Genomic DNA, 21,548 nt, shown 5'->3' with positions numbered 1-21,548 from the left:
AAAAAATGCATGGCAGCTCTAGGCTAAATGTGCTCTATGAAATGTTGGTATAAAGGGCAGTGGTTTAAGGATGACCACCAACACTGGAACGCTTAGTGCAGTTCCCGGAACTCTTCCAAAACTGGCAAGAAACTGAAGTTTTCTGCTAGAGGAAGTGATCCTATTGTTTTGAAGAGGGAAACCTTCAACCATAAAAGGGAGGTCTCACCTCGCATAAAAGGTAAAACTTCAACCTGAAAAGGGAAGTCTCAACCTGTGATGGTTTAAGGATAACCAACAACTCTGGAATGCTTAATGCAATTCCTGGAACTCTTCCAAAGCTGGCAAGAAGCTAGTGTCTTCTGCTAGAGGAAGTGTTCTCAATTGTGTTCCTGGAATGCTTCCAAAACCGGCAAGAAGCTGAAGTCTTCTGCTAGAGGAAGTGTCCCAGATTGCCAACTGAAGGCATGTTCACGGGCATCTTTGTCTCTGGCTACAACTCTGAAACTGGTGTGGCAGGTTGTGGCTCAGGCTCGCTTGATGTGACTTTGAAGCTTGTAGATGACCATCATTTCCCCCCCTGTCAGGTACAAGGTGAGAAGATGGAGAAAACTCAACTGCAAGACTGTTCAATACTCTGGAACAAGTTCTGACATGTGTTTGGAATATCTTCTTGGCTGTTGATGCCCATTGCCAAGAAGCGGTCCATCCAAGATGAATCTTTGTTCTTGCAGGACGTTTGTTTTTGAAGCATCTGTGAGAAGAATGGTTGGTTTTATGACAGTGCTTACATGGATGAAGATCAAAACAGTGATCTTTCAAATGGCCAACTCGGTCACAGTGTTGGCATTTCACGATCTGTTGTTGTTGTTGTTGTTGTTGTTGTTGTTGCTGTGGAAGAGGGGCAGAGTCTGGAACAGCTGAAGCTGAACTGTCATGAGGAGCAGGTGACCTGTCATGAATGAATCCAGCGCTCTGAAACTGAATGGGCTTGGTGTAGTCTGGAATATGAAAGGACAAGTCCTTGTCATATCCAAGACCAGTTTTGTGCTTGTTGTGGACAAGCTGTTCCCAAGGTCTGATGATGGGCTTGGGAAGTGCAGACTGAGTTTCTGCATCTGCATATACAACTGCTGCTTTATTTGAATGAACTGTACCATTATTAACATGTTGTTGATGGGTGGTTGTCTCAATGTTCTGAACAGAAACAGGTTCAGAATGGTGTCTATTTTGATGTAGCTCTTCTTGTTGTAGCTGTGATTCAAGCTGCAAAAAATCGATCTTTTCCTGTGCATTTTGTAAACATGTCTGAATTTCTGAGAGAGATACTTTGCTGATTTGTAATGTGTCATCAACAGTAGATAATATCAGAGTTTTAAGGAACTGTAATACTTCACTGGTTCTGGCCATTTTTTCAATGTCTGATTTACACCTTAAAAAACTGATCACAACTACTACTCAATGCAGAAAAGTAATATCTACTCACAGTACACAGCAATATCCTTTATAAATGTCAGCAAATGATCAGTGTGCAATATAAAGGATTACAATCAGCTCACCAAAATCTTTATGCAGCAGTGGAATCAAGGAATCAATGCACTATAATGAGTTTTAACTACAATGCCACAATTGGGGCAGCAGCAACTGCAAACTTATTTAAAACAGTAGCTTCAACGTATTTCAGGTAGCATCATAACGTATTCAGGCAACTTTAATCACAGTTTTTTTTTTGATGCATTCAATACAGCTCCAGGTCAGCACACAAATAAATCATTGAGCGATATACAAAATGGGCGGAGAAAAACTGATTTCTTTCTCTGCAATACTTACTGAACTTGTGGTAACTTAGAAGAAGAGCATCGATATTATACTACACAGAGAAGCTTTTCAAAATATCAAATCTGAAAGTCTGTCCGCAGTACCGTTGCAGATAGAAACATGAACTTTGTCATTCCCTTGGACTTGAATAATAAAATGCCAAATGTTGTAGAAGTGTTAATCAATAGTGGAAGATAAATCAAGACATGTTTTCCAGCGGCATAACTAAAATCCAGAAGAAATATATGTTTCCATATGTGGCTATACCAAAACTTCAGCTAGAGATAAATCACTTCGTGACTTCCTTCTCTCCCAAGTCTCCATGCAGAAACCTGAACCAGTTTATGTATAAGCTCAATGTCTAAAATTGTCAATGCACAGGCCCGAAGACACCAAGAGTAATGAAGACACTCAATGACATATAGCTACACACTCAATTCCATTGGATTCCAGCTTGCAGATAATGCCGAGATCCCCTAATGCGGTCGATTCTCTTCAATAGCCATTGTAATACCAACAAAGTTGATAACAATCCAACATAGCATGCATGTATGTGGTTTTGCAGAATAAATACATCAGAGCACACATTTATGTAATTTTCTTGCTCTATTTACAGGGAAAAAAACCAATAATAGCCAAAAAGCAAAAATCCCAACAACATCTACGGTAGGCCGTAACAAAGGCTTCACCAGATCCTATGTAATTTCTTGCTCTGTTTTCTGAGAATTCAATCCTTTGCATGGACTTCTGTACTTGTAGTCAATATGCAGTTTCACCGTTTCCCTCAACCTCAATACATTCTGTTAATGGAAGCATGTTCTGGGTTCAATGTCAGTGTCAGTATTACGATCATTTACAGCCAAAGCAATAATCAAAATCAAGAGAATGGACGACTCAAAGCTTCTAAAGCTTTCAAACATTCCGAAGGCTCAAACTTGAGAAGTCCTTGTAGCAAGTCTATAAGTAGTACATATGAATGGTCCACAGTCAGGCTGTTGTGATGAGGGCGAGAATGTTTAAATGCCCAAAAATCAAATGCCAATGATAATTTTGTAATAAACTTCCAACTTCAATACTATATAATGAATCACCGATACCTTAGACTCAAACTGTTCGAGTGAACCATCACCGTGTAGAAAATCTACATCGCATTATGCCGCCTTCCAACTCCCAAACATGCATTCAGAATCATGATTATATCCATACTATTCCAGTGAGGCCATAAAAGAAGAAAACCAGGAGACATAGTTCGAATCATGGTTAGCTACCAAAAGATTTCATTCAATTCATGAGTTTGAAACAAGTTTCTGGGTATTGGGTCTAGAATCAATGGGCGTTGGTGGTGCAAGCCCTTAAACGAGCCAACGAGAGCAACTTCAACAATTATATGGCAACCATGGGAAGAGGACTATTTCTATTCAAATCTCGAGGAATGATTGCAACAGCCTTTTGATCTTCAACGCAGTTCTTTTTTTAGTTCTTTTCATTACTTTATTATTTACCACATGAATCTCTTGTTCCTACAAGAGGGACGCAGGTGAAATTTACCGATCAATATGAGCAGAGGCTTCGGAAAGACATCCTTGTGGTCTTGGACGAATTCGAGAGAAAAGTGATGCCGGATTCTGCAAAACCAGCATTGAGAGCAACGAATTTAAGGTAAATTGTCCTTGTAGCCCTTTGATCCCTAATGACAATCCCCCGACCTTGGATCCTTATGTCAATTCCAAGGCTATAAACACTGCCAATGTCCTTGTGGAGAATGTATGCGATGGAATGCACTCAACCATAAAAATCAACGCTAACTTCAATGCACCATAGCCTTTCAAGCCCGAAATGAAGCTCTTCTTGTATGATTTTGACCTTAGACTGATGTATGGTATCCGCAAGGCAGCTTCTGCTGGACGAATGAATCTGGAACTAGATGCTTTCTGGAGTTCTAAAAGGCCATTCCCAGCATAGGTGCGTTCTATATTCAAAGGGATTTCTTGCCGCTTTCAAATGGCATTCTAGTTTTGGTTTTTGGTTTCAATGCACAGCGTCCAACCTCCAGCAAAACACCTCTGACAGACATAATCTGACGCACAGATGAATGTAATTCACAGAATTTAACTATTTAGTTCAATAACCAGCCCAATGCCATACCAATTAACTTGAATGACCAATCATAGGGCGTTTGAATAAATTCAAGACATTCAAAACTTGATGCATCAATAAACTCAACGTACAATACAAATCACAATCTTCAAAATGGAGCTCGCTCACATTCCACTCACACAGCGCCCAAAGAGCTCACATTCGGCACTCAAACATGTTGTAAAGCGTTGAGCAGAAACGTTACTCTGCCAATGCATTACCACTGGCTGAGGAAATTGAAACGACACACACAAGGGCCAATCTCTCTTAATATGGTAATTGCACTCCACACCCAGCAACAACCAACTTTCATGAGCGCCAAGGTTGACAGGCATATTTTAGAGCATTAGAGTAGGTGGACAATGAGGGGGAGCGTTTTGCATGCCAGGCTGAGAATGACAGCAAAATAATAGGTGGCAGAGCTGAAATGCACATAAATGCCACAAAACAGAAAATATGGCGAGCGTTAAACAGACAAGCTCAAGCGTTTCAATGTTAGGCGAATGTCAGAGGAAACAGAGAGCGCAGGTATAAAATGTCTATGACACTGACGCAGTGAGACAGCATTTGCAGCTGGTCTCTTGACAGAGTGCGCAGGCTTGACAGATGGTGCAGACAATATCAGAAACATATATGACAACAGGCATGTCAGAACAGCTTGGACAGCGCTGGCAGTGTCAGGCAGAGGAATCGTTCAAGTGAATATGTCAGACAGGGCGCAGGTCTGTATAAAAGAATATGGCAGAAATAAACTGCACAGATAGGCCATAAAACAAATGGCTCACATTAATTATGCAGGGCAGGAATACGCCTGCTCTGATACCATGTTAAACACACATGGACAGCAAAGATATGAAAGATAAAACATGCAATACAATTTTTATTAACAAGAGATTTACATTTATAGTACATTATGTGACTCTTGGGTTTCAGATCCCAAGGTCTCTTGGATTGCTTAGTCTATTCGGCTTCCACACTAACCCATTTAGGATTAGGTGTCCAACATTTCATTTAAATGAAAAACATGTAAAAAATCATAAAAAAATGTTTTTTTAGTTTAGTTTAGTTTAGAATAAATTTGTTTTTCATTTTTTTTAAGTTTAGAGGGTAGTTTTGTTTTACTTTATAAAAATAAAAACAAAAATAAAAATAAAAAGCATAAAAAGTAATTTTTTAGACTTTTTATTTTGTCCTGGAGTTTGGAATTTTCTTTAGATTTAAAGTTCCATCTTTAGTTAGCTTAGTCTTATTTTATTTGAAAATACAAAAAAATTGGAAATATTTTGCCAGATTCAGTCTTGCCTCAAGGATTTGCCATGTTTGCGAAATATCTTTTCTGCTGAGGCTAAATTTTTGATGTGGGATTAATGTTTATCATTTTCATGTGGTTAAATATGCTTGAATGATCATTTAAATATTAGCTATATGAATGTGATCTCTGGTTAACATTTGAAATTACGTGGTTGTTTAAAGCATTTATCTTTCGAAATTTTTAATCGCTGGAATATCGTTATTGAGTTTTAATCGCTGGATCACTATTAAAGCATTGTGCATTTATCGAATATCTTGCATTGCTTGAGTTATCTGATGGTAAATGATTGTTAATGAGTTCATCTTTCCGCGGCGTTTGATAGATAATCTTTCAGCCATTAACTCTATAAGGCACTGGTCTATTAACTTAATAAAATCAAATAAGTGCTTGTTTTCTCTCGTGTCTCCCAACCCAACTGGTCCACAGTTGGTCTTCATCATCCCTTAGGGTCTACCCCCCTTAGCTGCGGGAGACAAGCTTAAACGGAAAGATCGGGGATCAGGGTGACAGCCCCTGGTCTGAGCGTTGTCGTGACAATCTATGCGACAACAGGCCTCATACAAATTAGACTTAATATTATTTTTGACAAAGTCTAGGAAGGCGAACATGGAGAAGCCACTTCTGGATCCAATCAATAATGTTTGAAGCATAGTGCTACTTATGCCCTTAAAACATCATTTTGTTGCAAAACCTAGAAACGTGAGTATGGTCATCTGCAGCATTCATGTCCAACAAAAAAGGCAGGAGAGTATCAAAACTAGAATGTATGGTAGAGGGATTCCAGGGGTCAAAAGAAATCTTCTGATGGAAGCAGGAACAATTTAAACGAGCAGTTGATGCAAAAAAGAATTTAAAAAATGGCTCATGCAAACTGATTCAAAAACCCAGCTGCAGGGAGCCAGAAAATATGTTTCAAGAGGATATAATAAATTTTAAAAGAATAGGACCTTTGAGAAAAGAAATGGAAAACAAGCTTCTTAGAAGGAAGTTCAGAGGGCTTCAGGGAATGACTAGATATATGAAATCCATTCAGATAAGATTTCTATAAAAGATGATAGAGAGGAAGAAACACCAACAAAGGAAATTGATCAAGAGAATACAAAGATGGGAGTTGAGACTTGAGTAGGACACAAGTGGAAAAACTTATCCAGATATTTTAGGTAGGACAGCTACCGAAGGCATCAAGTATACATGTAAATTGTCGGTGGTTCCAGACTCAGCTAGAATAAGGCACGTAAATTAAGAACCCTCCACTGTCAACTGAAAAGGCATGGAATTTTGATCAAAGTTGTTGCAGGAGTAGAGGCTGCCACAATACCAGATCTGTAACTTCAAGTTTTTGCTTTTCATCCAGTAATGAAAGTGAAAAGTATGATATAATAGAGTTATCCATAACCCCAAGTGTTAGCTCAATTGGTTGGTGCCAACATTATCAGGACGTTGCCTGTAATCCAGTGCACTCTGCAGGTTCCAGTTCAATTGCCACAGGATCAGGGGCACTATTTCTTCACCGCTGACTTTATACTGGGTACCATCCTTGTTCAAGGGTAACTGCTTGGGAGCTCCACAGGAATTTATTTCCAAGGAAAAAAAGAATATAGTTCTCCACATACAAGGACAAAAATTCCCACCTGGGTAGTGATGGATAAGATAACTATGCCCATCTAACTGCAGATAAGAATCGAAGAAAAACTAGGACTTTCATATCAAACTGAAAGAATTGTCTTTGTCTTGCAGAAGCAAGTGTTTATACACAGACATGCAAAGTCTTAACGGAATGAGACTAATCAATGATTGCAGCCCCAGTGAGAAGTGGCACTTCCTATACGTTATCATTCACATGAAAGTCAGTAAAAGAACCAGAACACACAATTGCTGGGAATAAAATATGAGTATATATTGACCTAGAATGGAAGCTAATAAATCTACACAAGATTAGCCTTTTTTCAATCTGCCATAGAACTTTTGTACTTTCGAAACAATCATAAATTGGCCTATGGTTTTAAAGTAAACATCAAATGATTGATCAAATAACACAAACTAACTCATAAAAAATTAGTGAGAAATGGAGCCTTCAACGCATCATATGTATCTATAGAAAAATATATAAATATATATGGAAACAGAGCCATAAAAAATTTCAAACTCATTTGGCAATTTCAGTACCATGCATAAAGTAAATTGCATTATAGTAGGCAAGACGGATACGAAGTATTGTCTCAAATAAATAAATAGCATCATAATCATGATAAAGGCACAGAAACGTGCCCACAACTCATAATTAGCAGCAAGAAAAGTAATCTAATGTCCTTTAGAATAAGGCATACCTGTGAAAACAAATTTCAATCTTCGTTGGATTTAATTTTGATATTCCTTCTGAATATTGCACCTTGACTCGACGTGAATGAGCATATTTCTTGAGATGCTGCAACCTTTGAAGGCCAGGAATACAGACCCGATCACAAGCTATCAGGGTTCCAGGCTTTATGCCTGGTGAATTTTCAATCAAGGGCCCAGAAGGTAACTGTAATTTAAAAAACGCGCTATGCACATCTGCAATTTCAGTTACCCAACAATTTTCAACATGCTCAAACAACTTCTCCAAAATTTTCTAAAAAGGAACAAAATAAATTTTGAGATATCATGGTAAACCTTTTGAATTTTCTGAGTTATACTTCACACAAGAACACAACAGAGTGGTAAAAAAATACCCAGCCTACAGAAAAACTTATTTAGATAAGGTAAAAATGTCCAATATAATAAAAAAAATCAGCGGAACTCAAAAGTAAATCATTAGTGATAAGTGGAGGGAGAGCAAACATGACTCCTAAAAGTCAAAAGAATAAGTTAAAACGCTACATAATAGCAACAGTAAAAGCAAAAGCAATAAACCATATCCATCAATACAATGTAAGATATTACTGTCGATGTTGGAGCAGAGAACAACTCTGTAACGGATCAAAGGAGGATGTTTGACTGACGACACATTGGACTACGTGTGTGGGTATGTGTTTCCCTTGAGTGTTGGAATAATTGATCACTGAACCAACCTTGCACTAAACCAGAGCTAACCTTTACGAGTCACAAAATTAATTTTGATATAAAGAAACAAGGTGAACCAACCTTCTGTACTTGGGAAAAAAGACGTAGGACTAACCTACTGGGACTACTATCACAATACCTTTTAAGAGCCTCATCCGTATTGAGGACACATTTTCGAAGAAGACCCCATGATGAAGAGTGCCAAGCTTGGAGTGAGTTAGTTGTTCAAATTGGAGAGTTGGACTCTCAAAATTTATCGAGACATGATAATCTTACCATTTGGGGGAGAGTTGCAGATTAAAACAGCCCTTTCGAGATGATGCTTTGAATGATTTGGGATTTTGTGCCAAGTTAAAACTTGATTGTAGAAGAATTTAGTGTTCACAGTGTTGAAATATGTAACTAGGTTCGGTATTCATAATGTCTATTGTAATCATGATTTTATATATTTGATTAAAAGAGAAAAAAAAAATTTATTATTTTCATTCTTGATGCATGGGTTTCATGCTCAAAGTAAATTTATTTGTAGGTCAGGCAACCATTGAGTGCTTCTTGGTTTGTCATAAACTTATGAAGTCCAAAGAGTCATTGTCATACATGTAAGGCCCCTTTGGGCGTGTTGTATCTTGTAAAGAAATTTTTTGTAAAGTCAGAAGTGTCATAAAGACCCTCGAAGACCTTGTCAAACAAGTTTGTCGGCCTACAAGAAGAATCAAGTCGGCCTCAAGGACAAGAATTCGACATCCTAAGAAGCCTATATATAGTGGGACCTCAACTTCATTTGAGATAACAATTCGACCAATCAGCAACAAGTTCGATCAAGGAGGATAAGAAGACAACAAGAAGCCTCAACACCTAATGAAGAGAAAAAGAGAGAAATCTAAATTTTGGATCTGTTTTAGGGTTATATCTCTCACACGTGCGAGGAGTTAGGGCATCATCTTACCACAGCAAGATCAAGTTGAAAATCTGCTAAGTGAAGCCGTGTTTGGGTATCAAGAGAATCTACTTTGGACGCTAAAGTCTTAAGGAGAAGAAATCAAGTGAAGTGAAGTAAATAAGGACTCAAATCTACCCTAAAGACAACCACACGTGCAAAATTGCAATGACTACTGGGGCTGAAAATTGCAGGTCAAAGAAGTCAAAAATTACTGGGGTCAAAATTGTTGGGTAGAAGTTATCAGAGAAATTGTTGGGGTCGAAGTTGATGGAGAAGTTGCTAGGGTCAAAGTTGTTGTTGTAAGCTATGGAAGAGAAGCTCATCAAAGGAAGGTTTGACTTGGTCTTGGAGGGGTCTTTGTCAAGGGTCATAGGTCTTGGAATTCGTCATTTGAAGTTCTATAAGAAGAGAAGAGTTCTTGTGGGTTTTCCTCACAAGAGGACTGGCTCACAACGTACATTTTTTTTTCTCCTCATCTCACTGATCTTCATTGTTTGGTAGTTGTTTGATGATAAAAAACACTAATAATAATTAAGTGAAAGAAGAAGCAAATCAAGTTAAGTAAAAATACATCACAAGCAGTTATCAAAGTCAGAGAAATCACCCATTCTAGCTACCCCCAGATTTCTCAACATGGTATCAGAGCTACGGTGACTACAACAACAACAAGAGGCAGCTTGAAGATCACATCATTGAAGAAGGATACATAAGGTTTGAGCACAAGGAAATCATTAAGCACCAAGGAGGAGTACTCATCTCAAGAATCACATCATCACAAGGAGAAGAAGACCTCAAGGACCCTACCTCCACTCAAAGAAAGAAGGACTACACATTTGAAGCATCTTGAAGTCTCCAAATTCTACATCCAAAGGAAGCAAGAAGAAGCATTGCCATCATCATCAACGAAATCAAGGTGATCTCCCTCACACTGAAGCAAAGATCACATCTCAAACATCCTTGAAGAAGATCATCAAGGAAGCAACATCATCAAGAAGGCATCAAGTTGAAGATAACATCACCTAAGAGCATCTTCACTTGACAAGTATCTTTATATTTATGTTTGAATCTACTATCAACATGACTTCGTTCTGCAAGGAGAGCAACAAACTGCTTGGGTCATCAAATTTCCTTGCATGGAAAAAGGGTATAGATTTGATCCTCATAACGAATGAAGTTATTGAATATGTTAAGGGTTCAATCTCCAAACCATCTCAAGAGAAAGCTCAAGCACTATTGAAATATATGAAAAGGGAAATAAGGGTTCAAAGGATCCTCACAAGAATATATCAAGGATTCCCTCATACCTTATGTAGCAAAATTGGAGAAATCGAAAGATATCTATGAAAAGTTGGTAGAATTGTTTTCTGTAAGCACTGCAGGAGAAGTTATATCATTGAAAACTGAATTATACAAAATGAAGGTATCTAAGTATGAAGGGGTAGCCTCATACCTTATGAGGGTATGTCAAATAAGAGATCAACTACAAGAATTAGGAGAAATAATGTCCAATAAAGATATGACCACAGTTGTGCTCAATGGACTACCTGATGAATGGGGCAACTTTGTATCAAGTATCTATGGAAATAAGGAAGCCACTCCATTCAGTGAACTTTCATCATTTTGTAAGATTAAAGAAACTAGGTTGTAAGATTAAAGAAACTAGGTTGAAAGCAAAGAGCAATTTTGGATCAATTGAGCAAGTTCAAGCATATGCTGCCATGGCCGAGAAAAAAGTAAAGTCTAGAAAGTTTGACCCTCGGAAAAAGAAGATCGATGTGTCAAAGATACAATGCTATGAGTGTAATGAATATGGGCACTTTAAAAGGAATTGTCCCAAACTCAAGAAGGACAACAAGAAGAGAAAGGAAAGAAATGAAGCCCATGTTACCGAAGAACTGGAAGAATCAGAAAAGAATAAATCAAAGAAGGAGGAAGTGAAAGATCTCTACTATGATTGAGATAATCTGCTTCACTTAGTTCTTTCTAGTTATAGAAGAGAATAGAAGCATCACAAATATGATAGGATGCATTATAGCAAGATAGAGATGACATCATCATAGAAGAATGGAAAGATAGTTGAAGTAGAAAATCTACATGGTTGTAGAAAACATCATGATAGAAATGGAATCTCCATTGGAAGCATATAAGGACAACCGAAGAAGAAGTATATATGGTTGGAGGAAAGTCATCTAGCAAGATAGAAGATAAATAAATCATCATCATTAGAAACGAGCATTTGCAAAATAAGGATCATGAAGATCCTCCATTGGAATCTTCATTAAAAGGTTCACCTCTACTAAGAATAAGTGCCTCACAGATAGTCCATGTTGACCACTACGTGTCAACTACCCATAGCAGTACACCCCCTTTTTCCGCAAAAGGGATAACGCTTGATTGACGTGTCCGTGCCATTCGACTGTCATCATCAACCCGATCATGTTATGTTGTAAACCCAGTCTACATGTGTAAATTGTAAATAATCTTAGCAGATCTGAGTCATGTATGTAAATTGCCTAAGCAAACCTAATTTTCTAGTGATAATCTACGTTCCAGAAGGTTTTTTGTCTCACCGATCCATGATTGGCAGAGTTTTCCTTCAGCCTAACCCCAAAGCTGGAATGAATTTTGTCATTGGAATCTTAGGTGAATCCTAGTGTGCTTCGAGTCTATGTAAAAGTAATTTGGAAATAATTCTAACTATTTGGTTAGGTTATTACATATTGCTTGATCTGCTAGATTATGTTTGTGTCGCAAGACTGGGTGGTCTATGAGGTGTATGTCAAATGGGTTTTCCCCCTTGAGATGTAAAATTGTAAAAGTCATGATGTAAAGTGTCTTGAGGGTTAGGAAATGTTTTAATCCCCTCATAAGTCCTAAGTCCTAGGTCCTAGGTGATTTTTCCAAAGGCTAAGTTTGAGGATCCAAAAATAAAAAAATAAAAAATAAAATAAAATAAAATTTAAAAATAAATAAAAATTTTGAAAAATAAAATAAAATAATAAAAAGTCAAAGTTTTGAGTAAATAAATGCAGTGTTCCACGGGGACGCATTCCCTAGGGTCAGGTGCGCGCACCCCTCGCACCCGGGACGGGGGGACGTCTGGGGAAACGTTTCCCCACGTCCCCCTTTTGGGGAGACGCGGGAAGACGCAGGGGGGACGTTTCCCGAGTGTGAAGGACGCGACTCCCCAAAAGGGGGACGCCTAGGCGTCCCCCCTCAAGATGGGCTATGCGTCCCCCATTAAATTTGCTTGTAAACAATTATTTATGACAGAGAAAACCTAGTATTTGACCATATTTCCCTACTAATGCTATGTAATTCATGGCAATGTTAAACTCTTAAAGTAAAAGTGACATTCTCCTTTATCTTTCATTTTCATCCTTTTACTTAAATTTTTTACATTACCATGAAATGACTCGGGATGTTTGAGAGTGGTTTCGACCTCAATGGATTTCATATGGAGAAAGTAGAATTTTAGATCTCACTCAAAATCCAGCAGACTTAACAGTTTTTCAGGAATTTAGGATTCGATGGATTGCAATGTTTCCATTGCATTTTGTCATGTACAAGGGTATGGAATTTGTATTTAATCAAGAGCACCAAGCCCTCTTTGTACTTTAGAGTGACTTTTAGACCCATCACTCCACTGTTTTTGAGTTTTAGTTATATCAATTTACTATTCCAGTATTCAGATTTCAGTATCTATTATAGTCTATTTTGCTTAGTACTAATTAGATTCTAGAATGATGAATGATGAATTCTAATTTTAAATCAATTTAGAATCTAGAATTATGAATGATGAATTTAATTTTTAAATCAATGTAGATTCTAGAATGGTGAATAATGAATAATGAATATGGATTGGAGTATTTCATTATTGAATCTCGTGGTCTATGGATGAATCATGTATGTATTAGTAAGGATGATGAGTATGGATCAATGTATTTCATTATTTAATTCAATTATGTATGTATCATTGTATTTATGCTTTCATTATTGAATATGAATTTGAAATATATATATATATATATATATTAATTAGAAAGGAAAAATATATATATACCCCGACATCCCCTCGTGCCCCCTAAATTTCCCTAAAATTTGATGGTACTCCCACACGTCCCCCTTGTGCGTCTCCCCGCACCCGCGTCTCCCCGTCCCAGAGCCTTGGTGGAACATTGAATAAATGCAGGATTTTAATTTTTTAATATATTAAAATGCATTTAAAAATTCGACGGATGAGATTGACAGGGATTTTGATCTTCATCGACGGTCGAGATTAGTTTGACATGGATCACTGGAACTAGCCGTTGGGAATTTTTCCTTTAAATAGGGTGTCAGAAGTCATTTGAGATCATTCGATCTGAGAGTCGTGTGCTAAAGAAAGCTCTTTTGTAGTCATTTTTTGTGCAATAAAAAAAGACTTTGGGGTTGAAAATCTTGTTGGTGTTACTCGTTTGGAAGTGTTGTAAGATGTTTTATTTTTATGCATAATTTTATTTTCAGCCATTGATAATAGCTTGATGAAGATTGATTTAGGCACAGGTATCTTGTCTGATCTTTGGGGTTTGAATGTTAGTTTAATTTCTGAAATATAATGGTAAGTATCTTCATTTGATCTAAATTTCACTATTGTTTTCTCCCTCTATGTTAATGATTGATTTTAAGCTGTGCAGGAAATCCTTTTTTTAGATTACCGGGCGTTCGAGGAAGTTCTCGGCTAAACCAACCAACTCTCGGATTGCATTTTCTGAAAGAGCCCAGCCAGTTTTGATCCTGGGCTCATCATTTGAAAAAAAAAATTATATGAATGCATGAAGGGTTTTCTGAAGCATCTCACACTAAATTTAAAATTCTGAAAATATTTTTGTGGCATATTGGCGAATCTGGCTATTTAGAGCCTCTGAGCTGTAATTACTGTAATTATTTAGTTGGTTCTTAGGGTTTTTAGGGTTTCATTTATTTTTATTTTTTTGCATTTTCAGGTTCTGGCCGTTTGTTTTTATTGTTTTCAGGTTGCAGGTACAGGTTTTGAAAATTTTTCAGGGTTTCTATCAGGCAATCTGGAGCAGGAAGGATTTAAAATTTCAATCAATTTTCTGGACTACGATTCTGCTACCTGCGTTTTCAATTTTCACTGCTGCCTAGGGTTTTACTGCTGCAAAAAAATTTTGAAATTTTTTTTTAGAGGCCGCAGTCATTGTTGCTCCCTTCAAACCTGCACAAGACTTGCGTATTCAGCCTCTTCATCGATTCTTCCTCCAAATTCGTCCTCTCTGCCATCGCAGTCTCGTCTCTGCTACCCATCCGCTGCAAATTTGTCCCTACGCGTTTTCCTTCAGCAATTTCCCTTCACCCTTCACACTGCCATCACTTCAGCTCTCCACGCATCTGCGTGCTGGCTCCTAATGCAGCTTCATTTCTGCTGCCTCTTAATGCTGCTCATTATCGGCCTTATTCCTCCACGCAGCCGCTCAAACTCTACCATCGAACTCATTTTCCATTGCCTGAATCCCCTCATTTCCTTTCGATCTACGTTGCAGCTCCATTCACCTGCAATTCCTCACGCTGGTTTCAAAACCCCTCCTCGCTTCTCCATTTCATTCCTCCTGCCTCACGCTGTCCCTCCAACAATCTGCGCGTCGCATCAAACCATTGTCCACGCATTTCTTCTCCTCCCCGTAGCCTCTTCACGTTGTTGTCAACTCTTCATCCAACCTGCACATCTGCATTACACGCAACAATAACAAACAGCAGACATTTTGATTTATTTTTACATGAGCATACTAATAAGGTTAGCATAGATATTTTTGTTCACGTTAGTTCATTTAGATAGATTTTAGTTTAAATTTTAGGTTTTGATTTTTATTTTATTTTGGTTAGATTTCATTTAGTTTAAATTATAGTTTGATTTCTTTTAAATAAAAAATATAACAAAAAGAGTTAGACTTTTCTTTGTTTTATTTAGATTTAAGTTTTATTTATTTAGACTTTGTTTTGTTTTAATCTTAAAATTTTATAAAAATTAAAAAATATAAAAAATCATAGATGGTTTAAAAAAATTTATTTTTTAGGTTTTAGATTTGAAGTTTTTTTAGAATTTAGATTTTCCCTTTTTTTATGTATATATGATAAAGTTTTAGTTTTAGATTCATTAAATTTTTGTTTTAGTTTTAGACTTAAATTTCTTTAAAATATTAGATTTAATTTTTTAAAAGTTTGATTTTAAAAATAATATAAAAAAATCATAAAAATTAAAATTAAAAAAGGCATAAAAAAATTTCTTTAGTTTTTAGAATTAAATTTTAGATTTAGATTAATTTAATATTTTACTTTTAAGTTAGGTTTTAGTTTTGGTTTATTTGCTTTTTCATTTAATTTAGTTTAGTGTTAATAAATTTAATTTTTCATTTACTTTTTTTTTTATAAAAATTTAAAAAAAATATATATATATATATAAAATATTTAAAAAATTAAAAATTTCTGAAAAAGGACTAATTAAAAATTGGAAATTTCTTTAAAAGTCTTTTCCTGTTGTGGTAGAGTTAAATGTGCTTAAATGTTTATATCTGAAGATTAACTATTTGAATCTGGTTAGCATTTAAATTTTATGGTTGTTTAAAGCATTTAATCTTTAGAAATTTAATTGCTGGATCATTATTAAATCATTGTGAATTTACTGAATAGCTTGTATTGCTTGGGATATTTGATAATAAATTATTGTTTTACAAGGTTCATATTTTTGCAACATTTAATAAATAATCATTTAGTCATTAACTCCATAAGGCACTGGTACATCATTTTTTAATCAATCAAGGGCTTGATGTGTCTCCCAACCCAACTAGTCTACAGTTGGTCTTCCTTTATCCCATAGGGTCTACCCCCCTTAGCCTAGGGAGACGTCTTAAACGGAGGGATCGGGGATCAGGGTCACAGCGCCCAGTCTGAGCGTTGTCGCGCTGCCCAGACAATCTATGCGACAACATTTTTTGGCGCCGTTGCTGAGGATAGAGTTTTTTTTGTCCTTGGTTTATTCGACATTCATCATTCTTTCTTCTTTCTCATCTCTCATTTGAGCTGGAAAAGTCAACATTTTTTGGCATCATCTCATCTTTTCCGCCATTCATTAGCCTGTCAAACAGCCAACATTCTTTGGCGTCATTTGATCTTTTCATCGCCTTATCTTTCGTCATATCGTTTAATCGTTCCTTTAGCACCTATTCTTCAGTTCGTTTCTTGTTTGGGTGGCAACTCCATTTCTTTTCATTTATTTTTCGCAGGCAAGAAGCCTCCCTCATATTTGCTTATTGGTTGCTTTTTGGTTCCTAGAATTAGATTCATTGTTCAAGTGGCAACTCCATTCTTTCATCTCTTGATTTTCTTGAGCAGAGATCTCTTTCTATCATCCATTTGGTCCCTCGTTATCCATTATGGATTATTCGTTTAAACCATGTCATTTTACTGATGATCTCCATGATTTACCGAAAGTGGCCATTTCTAAATTACCTTTGTTCTCGGGTGGTGTTTCAGTCGTTGTTAGAAGGCATTTATGGAGTTTTTATCGTATAACGTTCATGCATTGTAGACTTCCTCAATATGATCATGAAGATGTCAAAATGTGTCTATTTGTCCTTTCTTTAGAGGGTGATGCTTTGAATTGGTTTAATAATTGTCCTGAAGACTCTTTCACTTCTTTACAAGACATTTTCAATGCTTTTAAAGATAGATATGGTGATCCAGATAGCTCGCCTTGTGCCCCTAAAATTGTGCAACAGAATGAAAGTAATCTTATAAAAGGTCTAGCTGTCGATGAAAGATTTCAAGACAATTCTTCGTATCAGAATGTGCCATCCACCTGTACCATTGCAGATCAAATCCATGATAGTGGAAAAGCAAGGACAAGTTATAAAATCAGTGTCGACAATGAAAAGGAAAATCAGAAACAAATTATACAAGAACTAATGCGACTGGTAAAAAATGTGGAGATCAATCAAACTAATTACGCCAATGATGTGAGAACTTTATGCACCCACTTGGAAAAACGTAATAAGGAGATGAAGATCATGAAAATTAAACACTCTGATCACATAACCGACATGCAAAATCAGCATGCTAAGGAAATTGAGGCCATGAAAACTAATCATGACAGGGAAATTAATTTTATGCAAAGCAAGTTATCAGGCTTAGAGGAAAATATGACGACCATGGAAGCTAATCAGATATGTCTTCAGAATAAGTTATTGACTATGGAAGAAGACCATGCCAGGGAAATTAGTACTATGAAAGTTGAACACTCTAGCCAGATAGATGCCATCACAATACAAGTACATAAATTTCAACAGCAGTCAGGGGATGAAAAAAACCAGCAAACATCGACAGATCAAAAGCCTCCTTATTTGTTGCAACAAGTTCCATCTTATTATGAGGAGGTCATTGGTTCGATTGAAAAGTGGTTAATTGAAGATGATCCAGATAAGATTAAAAATGATAATGATCAGATGCAAAATGAAGAAAGACATGTCACACATATCTTACATACTTCATCTAAGGGTTTTGAAGCAGAATGTTCCACGTCATCAGTGATACAGTCTGCTACGAAGAAAAAGCGCAAGAAAAAGATTTGATGCATCAGACGGCCGCGAGCAGCTTGATTTTCGGATAGGAGAAAGTCCTACAGTATGCAGAATTGGACATGGCACATCCAATAAGCAGCCGACAGATTTGCCTGGAAGCAGGCAAATGCTCAGTATACACTATATTGAATGCAACTGATGCCATGGGGCATCCTCTGTATTGTATTTCTAACCCTACACCTTGTCATTTCAACATTTTCATTTATGTTTTAGCATTAGATTTACTTTTTACTAGATAGTTAATAAATGAAGAGCTTATATCTCTCATGTGCTTCATGTTATATGATGATTTTTAGATGAACGCTACTTATGTTTTGTTGTGTGTTGCGTGGATGCAGATTCTGGATTCTCACATTCCTACAGTGCAGCAACGTGTCCCCAAGTAGAGCCAAATGTTGACCACTACGTGTCAACTACCCATAGCAGCACACCCCCTTTTTTCACAAAAGGGATAACGCTTGATCGACGTGTCCATGCCATTCAACTATCATCATCAACCCGATCATGTTATGTTGTAAACCCAGTCTACATGTGTAAATTGTAAATAATCTTAGCAGATCTGAATCATGTATGTAAATTGCCTAGACAAACCTAATTTTCTAGTGATAATCTATGTTCTTGAAGGTTTTTTGTCTCACCGATCCATGATTGACAGAGATTTCCTTCAGCCTAACCCCAAAGCTGGAATGAATTTTGTCATTGGAATCTTAGGTGAATCCTAGTGTGCTTCGAGTCTATGTAAAAGTAATTTGGAAATAATTCTAACTATTTGGTTAGGTTATTACAAATTGCTTGATCTGCTAGATTATGTTTGTGTCGCAAGACTGGGTGGTCTATGAGGGTCTATGTCAAATGGGTTTTCCCCCTTGAGATGTAAAATTGTAAAAGTCATGATGTAAAGTGCCTTGAGGGTTAGGAAATGTTTTAATCCTCTCATAAGTCCTAAGTCCTAGGTCCTAGGTGATTTTTCCAAAGGCTAAGTTTGTGAATCCAAAAAAATAATAAAATTAAAAAATTAAAAATAAAATAAAATAAAATTTAAAAATAAATAAAAAAATTTAAAAATAAAATAAAATAATAAAATAATAATAAGTCAAAGATTTGAGTAAATAAATGCAGGATTTTAATTTTTTAATATATTAAAATGCATTTAAAAATTCAACGTATGAGATTGAAAAGGATTTTGATCCTCATCGACGGTCGAAATTAGTTTGACATGGATCACTCGAACTAGCCGTTGTGAATTTTTCCTTTAAATAGGATGTCAGGAGTCATTTGAGATCATTCGATCTGAGAGTCGTGTGCAAAAGAAAGCTCTTGTAGCCATTTTTTGTGCAATAAAGAAAGACTTTGGGGTTGAAAATCTAGCTGGTGTTACTCTTCTGGAAATGTTGTAAGATGTTTTATTTTTCTGCATAATTTTATTTTCAGCCATTGATAATAGCTTGATGAAGATTGATTTAGGCACAGGTATCTTGTCTGATCTTTGGGGTTTGAATAAGGTTTAATTTCTGAAATATAATGGCAGGGATCTCCATTTGATCTGAATTTCACTATTGTTTTCTCCCTCTATGTTAATGGTTGATTTTAAGCTGTGCAAGAAATCTTTTTTTTAGATTACCGGGCGTTCAGAGAAGTTCTCGGCTAAACCAGCCAACTCCCAGATTGCGTTTTCTGAAAGAGCCCAGCCAATTTTGATCCCGAGCTTATCATTTGAAATTTTTTTTATATGAATGCATAAAGGGTTTTCTGAAGCATCTCACACTAAATTTAAAATTCTGAAAATATTTCTTTGGCATATGGATTAATCTGGCTATTTAGAGCCTCTGAGCTGTAATTACTGTAATTATTTAGTTGGTTCTTAGGGTTTTTAGGGTTTCATTTATTTTTATTTTTTTGCATTTTCAGGTTCTAGCTGTTTGTTTTTATTGTTTTCAAGTTGCAGGTACAGGTTTTGAGAACTTTTTAGGGTTTTTATCAAGCAGTTTGGAGCAGGAAGGATTTAAAATTTCAATCAATTTTCTGGACTATGGTTCTGCTACCTGCGTTTTCAATTTTCACTGTTGCCTGGGATTTTACTGTTGCAAAAAAATTTTGAAATTTTTTTTTTAGAGGCCGCAGTCATTGTTGCTGCCTTCAACCTGCACAAGACTTGCGTATTCAGCCTCTTCCTCGATTCTTCCTCCAAATCCGTCCTCTCTGCCATTGCAGTCTCGTCTCTGCTGCCCATCCGCTGCAAATCCATCCCTATGCGTTTTCCTTCAGCGATTTCCCTTCACCCTTCACACTGCCATCAGCTCTCCACGCATCTGCGTGTTGGCTCCTCACGCAGCTTCATTTCTGCTACCTCTTAACGCTGCCCATTATTGGCCTTATTCCTCCACGCAGCCGCTCAAACTCTGCCATCGAACTCATTTTCCATTGCCTGAATCCCCTCATTTCCTTTCGACCTGTGTTGCAGCTCCATTCACCTGCAATTCCTCACGCTGGTTTCAAAACCCCTCCTTGCTTCTCCATTTCATTCCTCCTGCCTCACGCTGTCCGTCTGACAATCTGCGCGCCGCATCAAACCATTGCTCCACGCATTTCTTCTCCTCCCCGTAGCCTCTTCACGTTGTTGTCAACTCTTCATCCAACCTGCACATCTACATTACACACAACAATAACAAATGGCAAACATTTTGATTTATTTTTACATGAGCATACTAATAAGGTTAGCATAGATATTTTTGTTCACGTTAGTTCATTTAGATAGATTTTAGTTTTGATTTTAGGTTTTGATTTTTATTTTATTTTGGTTAGATTTCATTTAGTTTAAATTATAGTTTGATTTCTTTTAAATAAAAAATATAACAAAAAGAGTTAGACTTTTCTTTGTTTTATTTAGATTTAAATTTTATTTATTTAGACTTTTTTTGTTTTAATCTTAAAATTTTATGATGCAGCATTTGTGATTGGTATGGAGGTTGAAGTAACCTACAGAAAGGAAAGGGGGCGAAAATGGCGGAACCCTAGGGCTTCTGCCGACTGAACCGAGGAATCCCTGACGGCGCGCGGGTATTGGAACAGAAGAATGGCTACCTCTGTGGGTCTGACTGCGGGATAGTTATTTTATATGGTTATTGCCCTTAATATTCGGGTCTGTCGGTGCATAGGTTATCATATTTTTTAGTAGAACGGTCGTCTGTTGCTACCGCAACCCTGTTCATACCCTGCAGACTGCTCCTCTAGTCAGACGGTGGTCATGGTTATTTGTCGTTTAATATGGTGGAAGAAGACCTCGACTACGAGGAGGACCCCATGCCAGAGCAGGAGATTTGGGCACACCAAAAAGCCTCGGTTATGTACCCCTTGTAAGAAAATCTGCTCCGGTCGACAGCTGTAGTTAACCTGCCGCATCATCTGCCTCTCTCCGGTAAAAGACAACATCCGGCTGTCAATGTAGATGACTTACCGGCCTTGGAATGCCCTCCCCTCTCACCGGCCACGCTAAACCTTCTTCGCACCTGCCTTCAGACTTCCCCCTCTTTCGACTCCCTCTTACCATACCCTCTGCAGCATCCCCCTCCTTACCCCTCACAGCACTCCCTGTCTATGACCCCCACCTCCATCTCCTTGGCCCCGGCTGGCCCCTCCAATCTTCAGCGCCCTGCTCAATCTCACTTTCACCCTGGCTCTTGCAGCCTTA

The 21,548-nt window shown here is 37.2% G+C and overlaps 1 protein-coding gene across 2 annotated transcripts in view; it reads right to left on the bottom strand.

Annotated features, from left to right (window-relative positions):
• Positions 1-21,548, bottom strand: part of LOC149244545 (uncharacterized) — a 317,274-nt gene that overhangs the window by 258,189 nt on the left and 37,537 nt on the right. For both annotated transcript variants that reach the window (XM_089374885.1, XM_089374884.1), the window contains exon 2: positions 7,573-7,798. In XM_089374885.1, coding sequence (XP_089231011.1) covers positions 7,573-7,798 — 226 coding nt within the window. The remainder of the gene's footprint in view (positions 1-7,572; positions 7,799-21,548) is intronic.

The sequence above is a fragment of the Pinus tabuliformis genome, chromosome 8, assembly GCF_031772625.1.
Source record: "Pinus tabuliformis cultivar Carrire ecotype Pingquan chromosome 8, CPIR1, whole genome shotgun sequence".
Taxonomy (NCBI): domain Eukaryota; kingdom Viridiplantae; phylum Streptophyta; class Pinopsida; order Pinales; family Pinaceae; genus Pinus; species Pinus tabuliformis.
The sequence above is the reverse complement of the archived record's forward strand: the minus strand, read 5'-3'. Positions and strand labels throughout refer to the sequence as shown.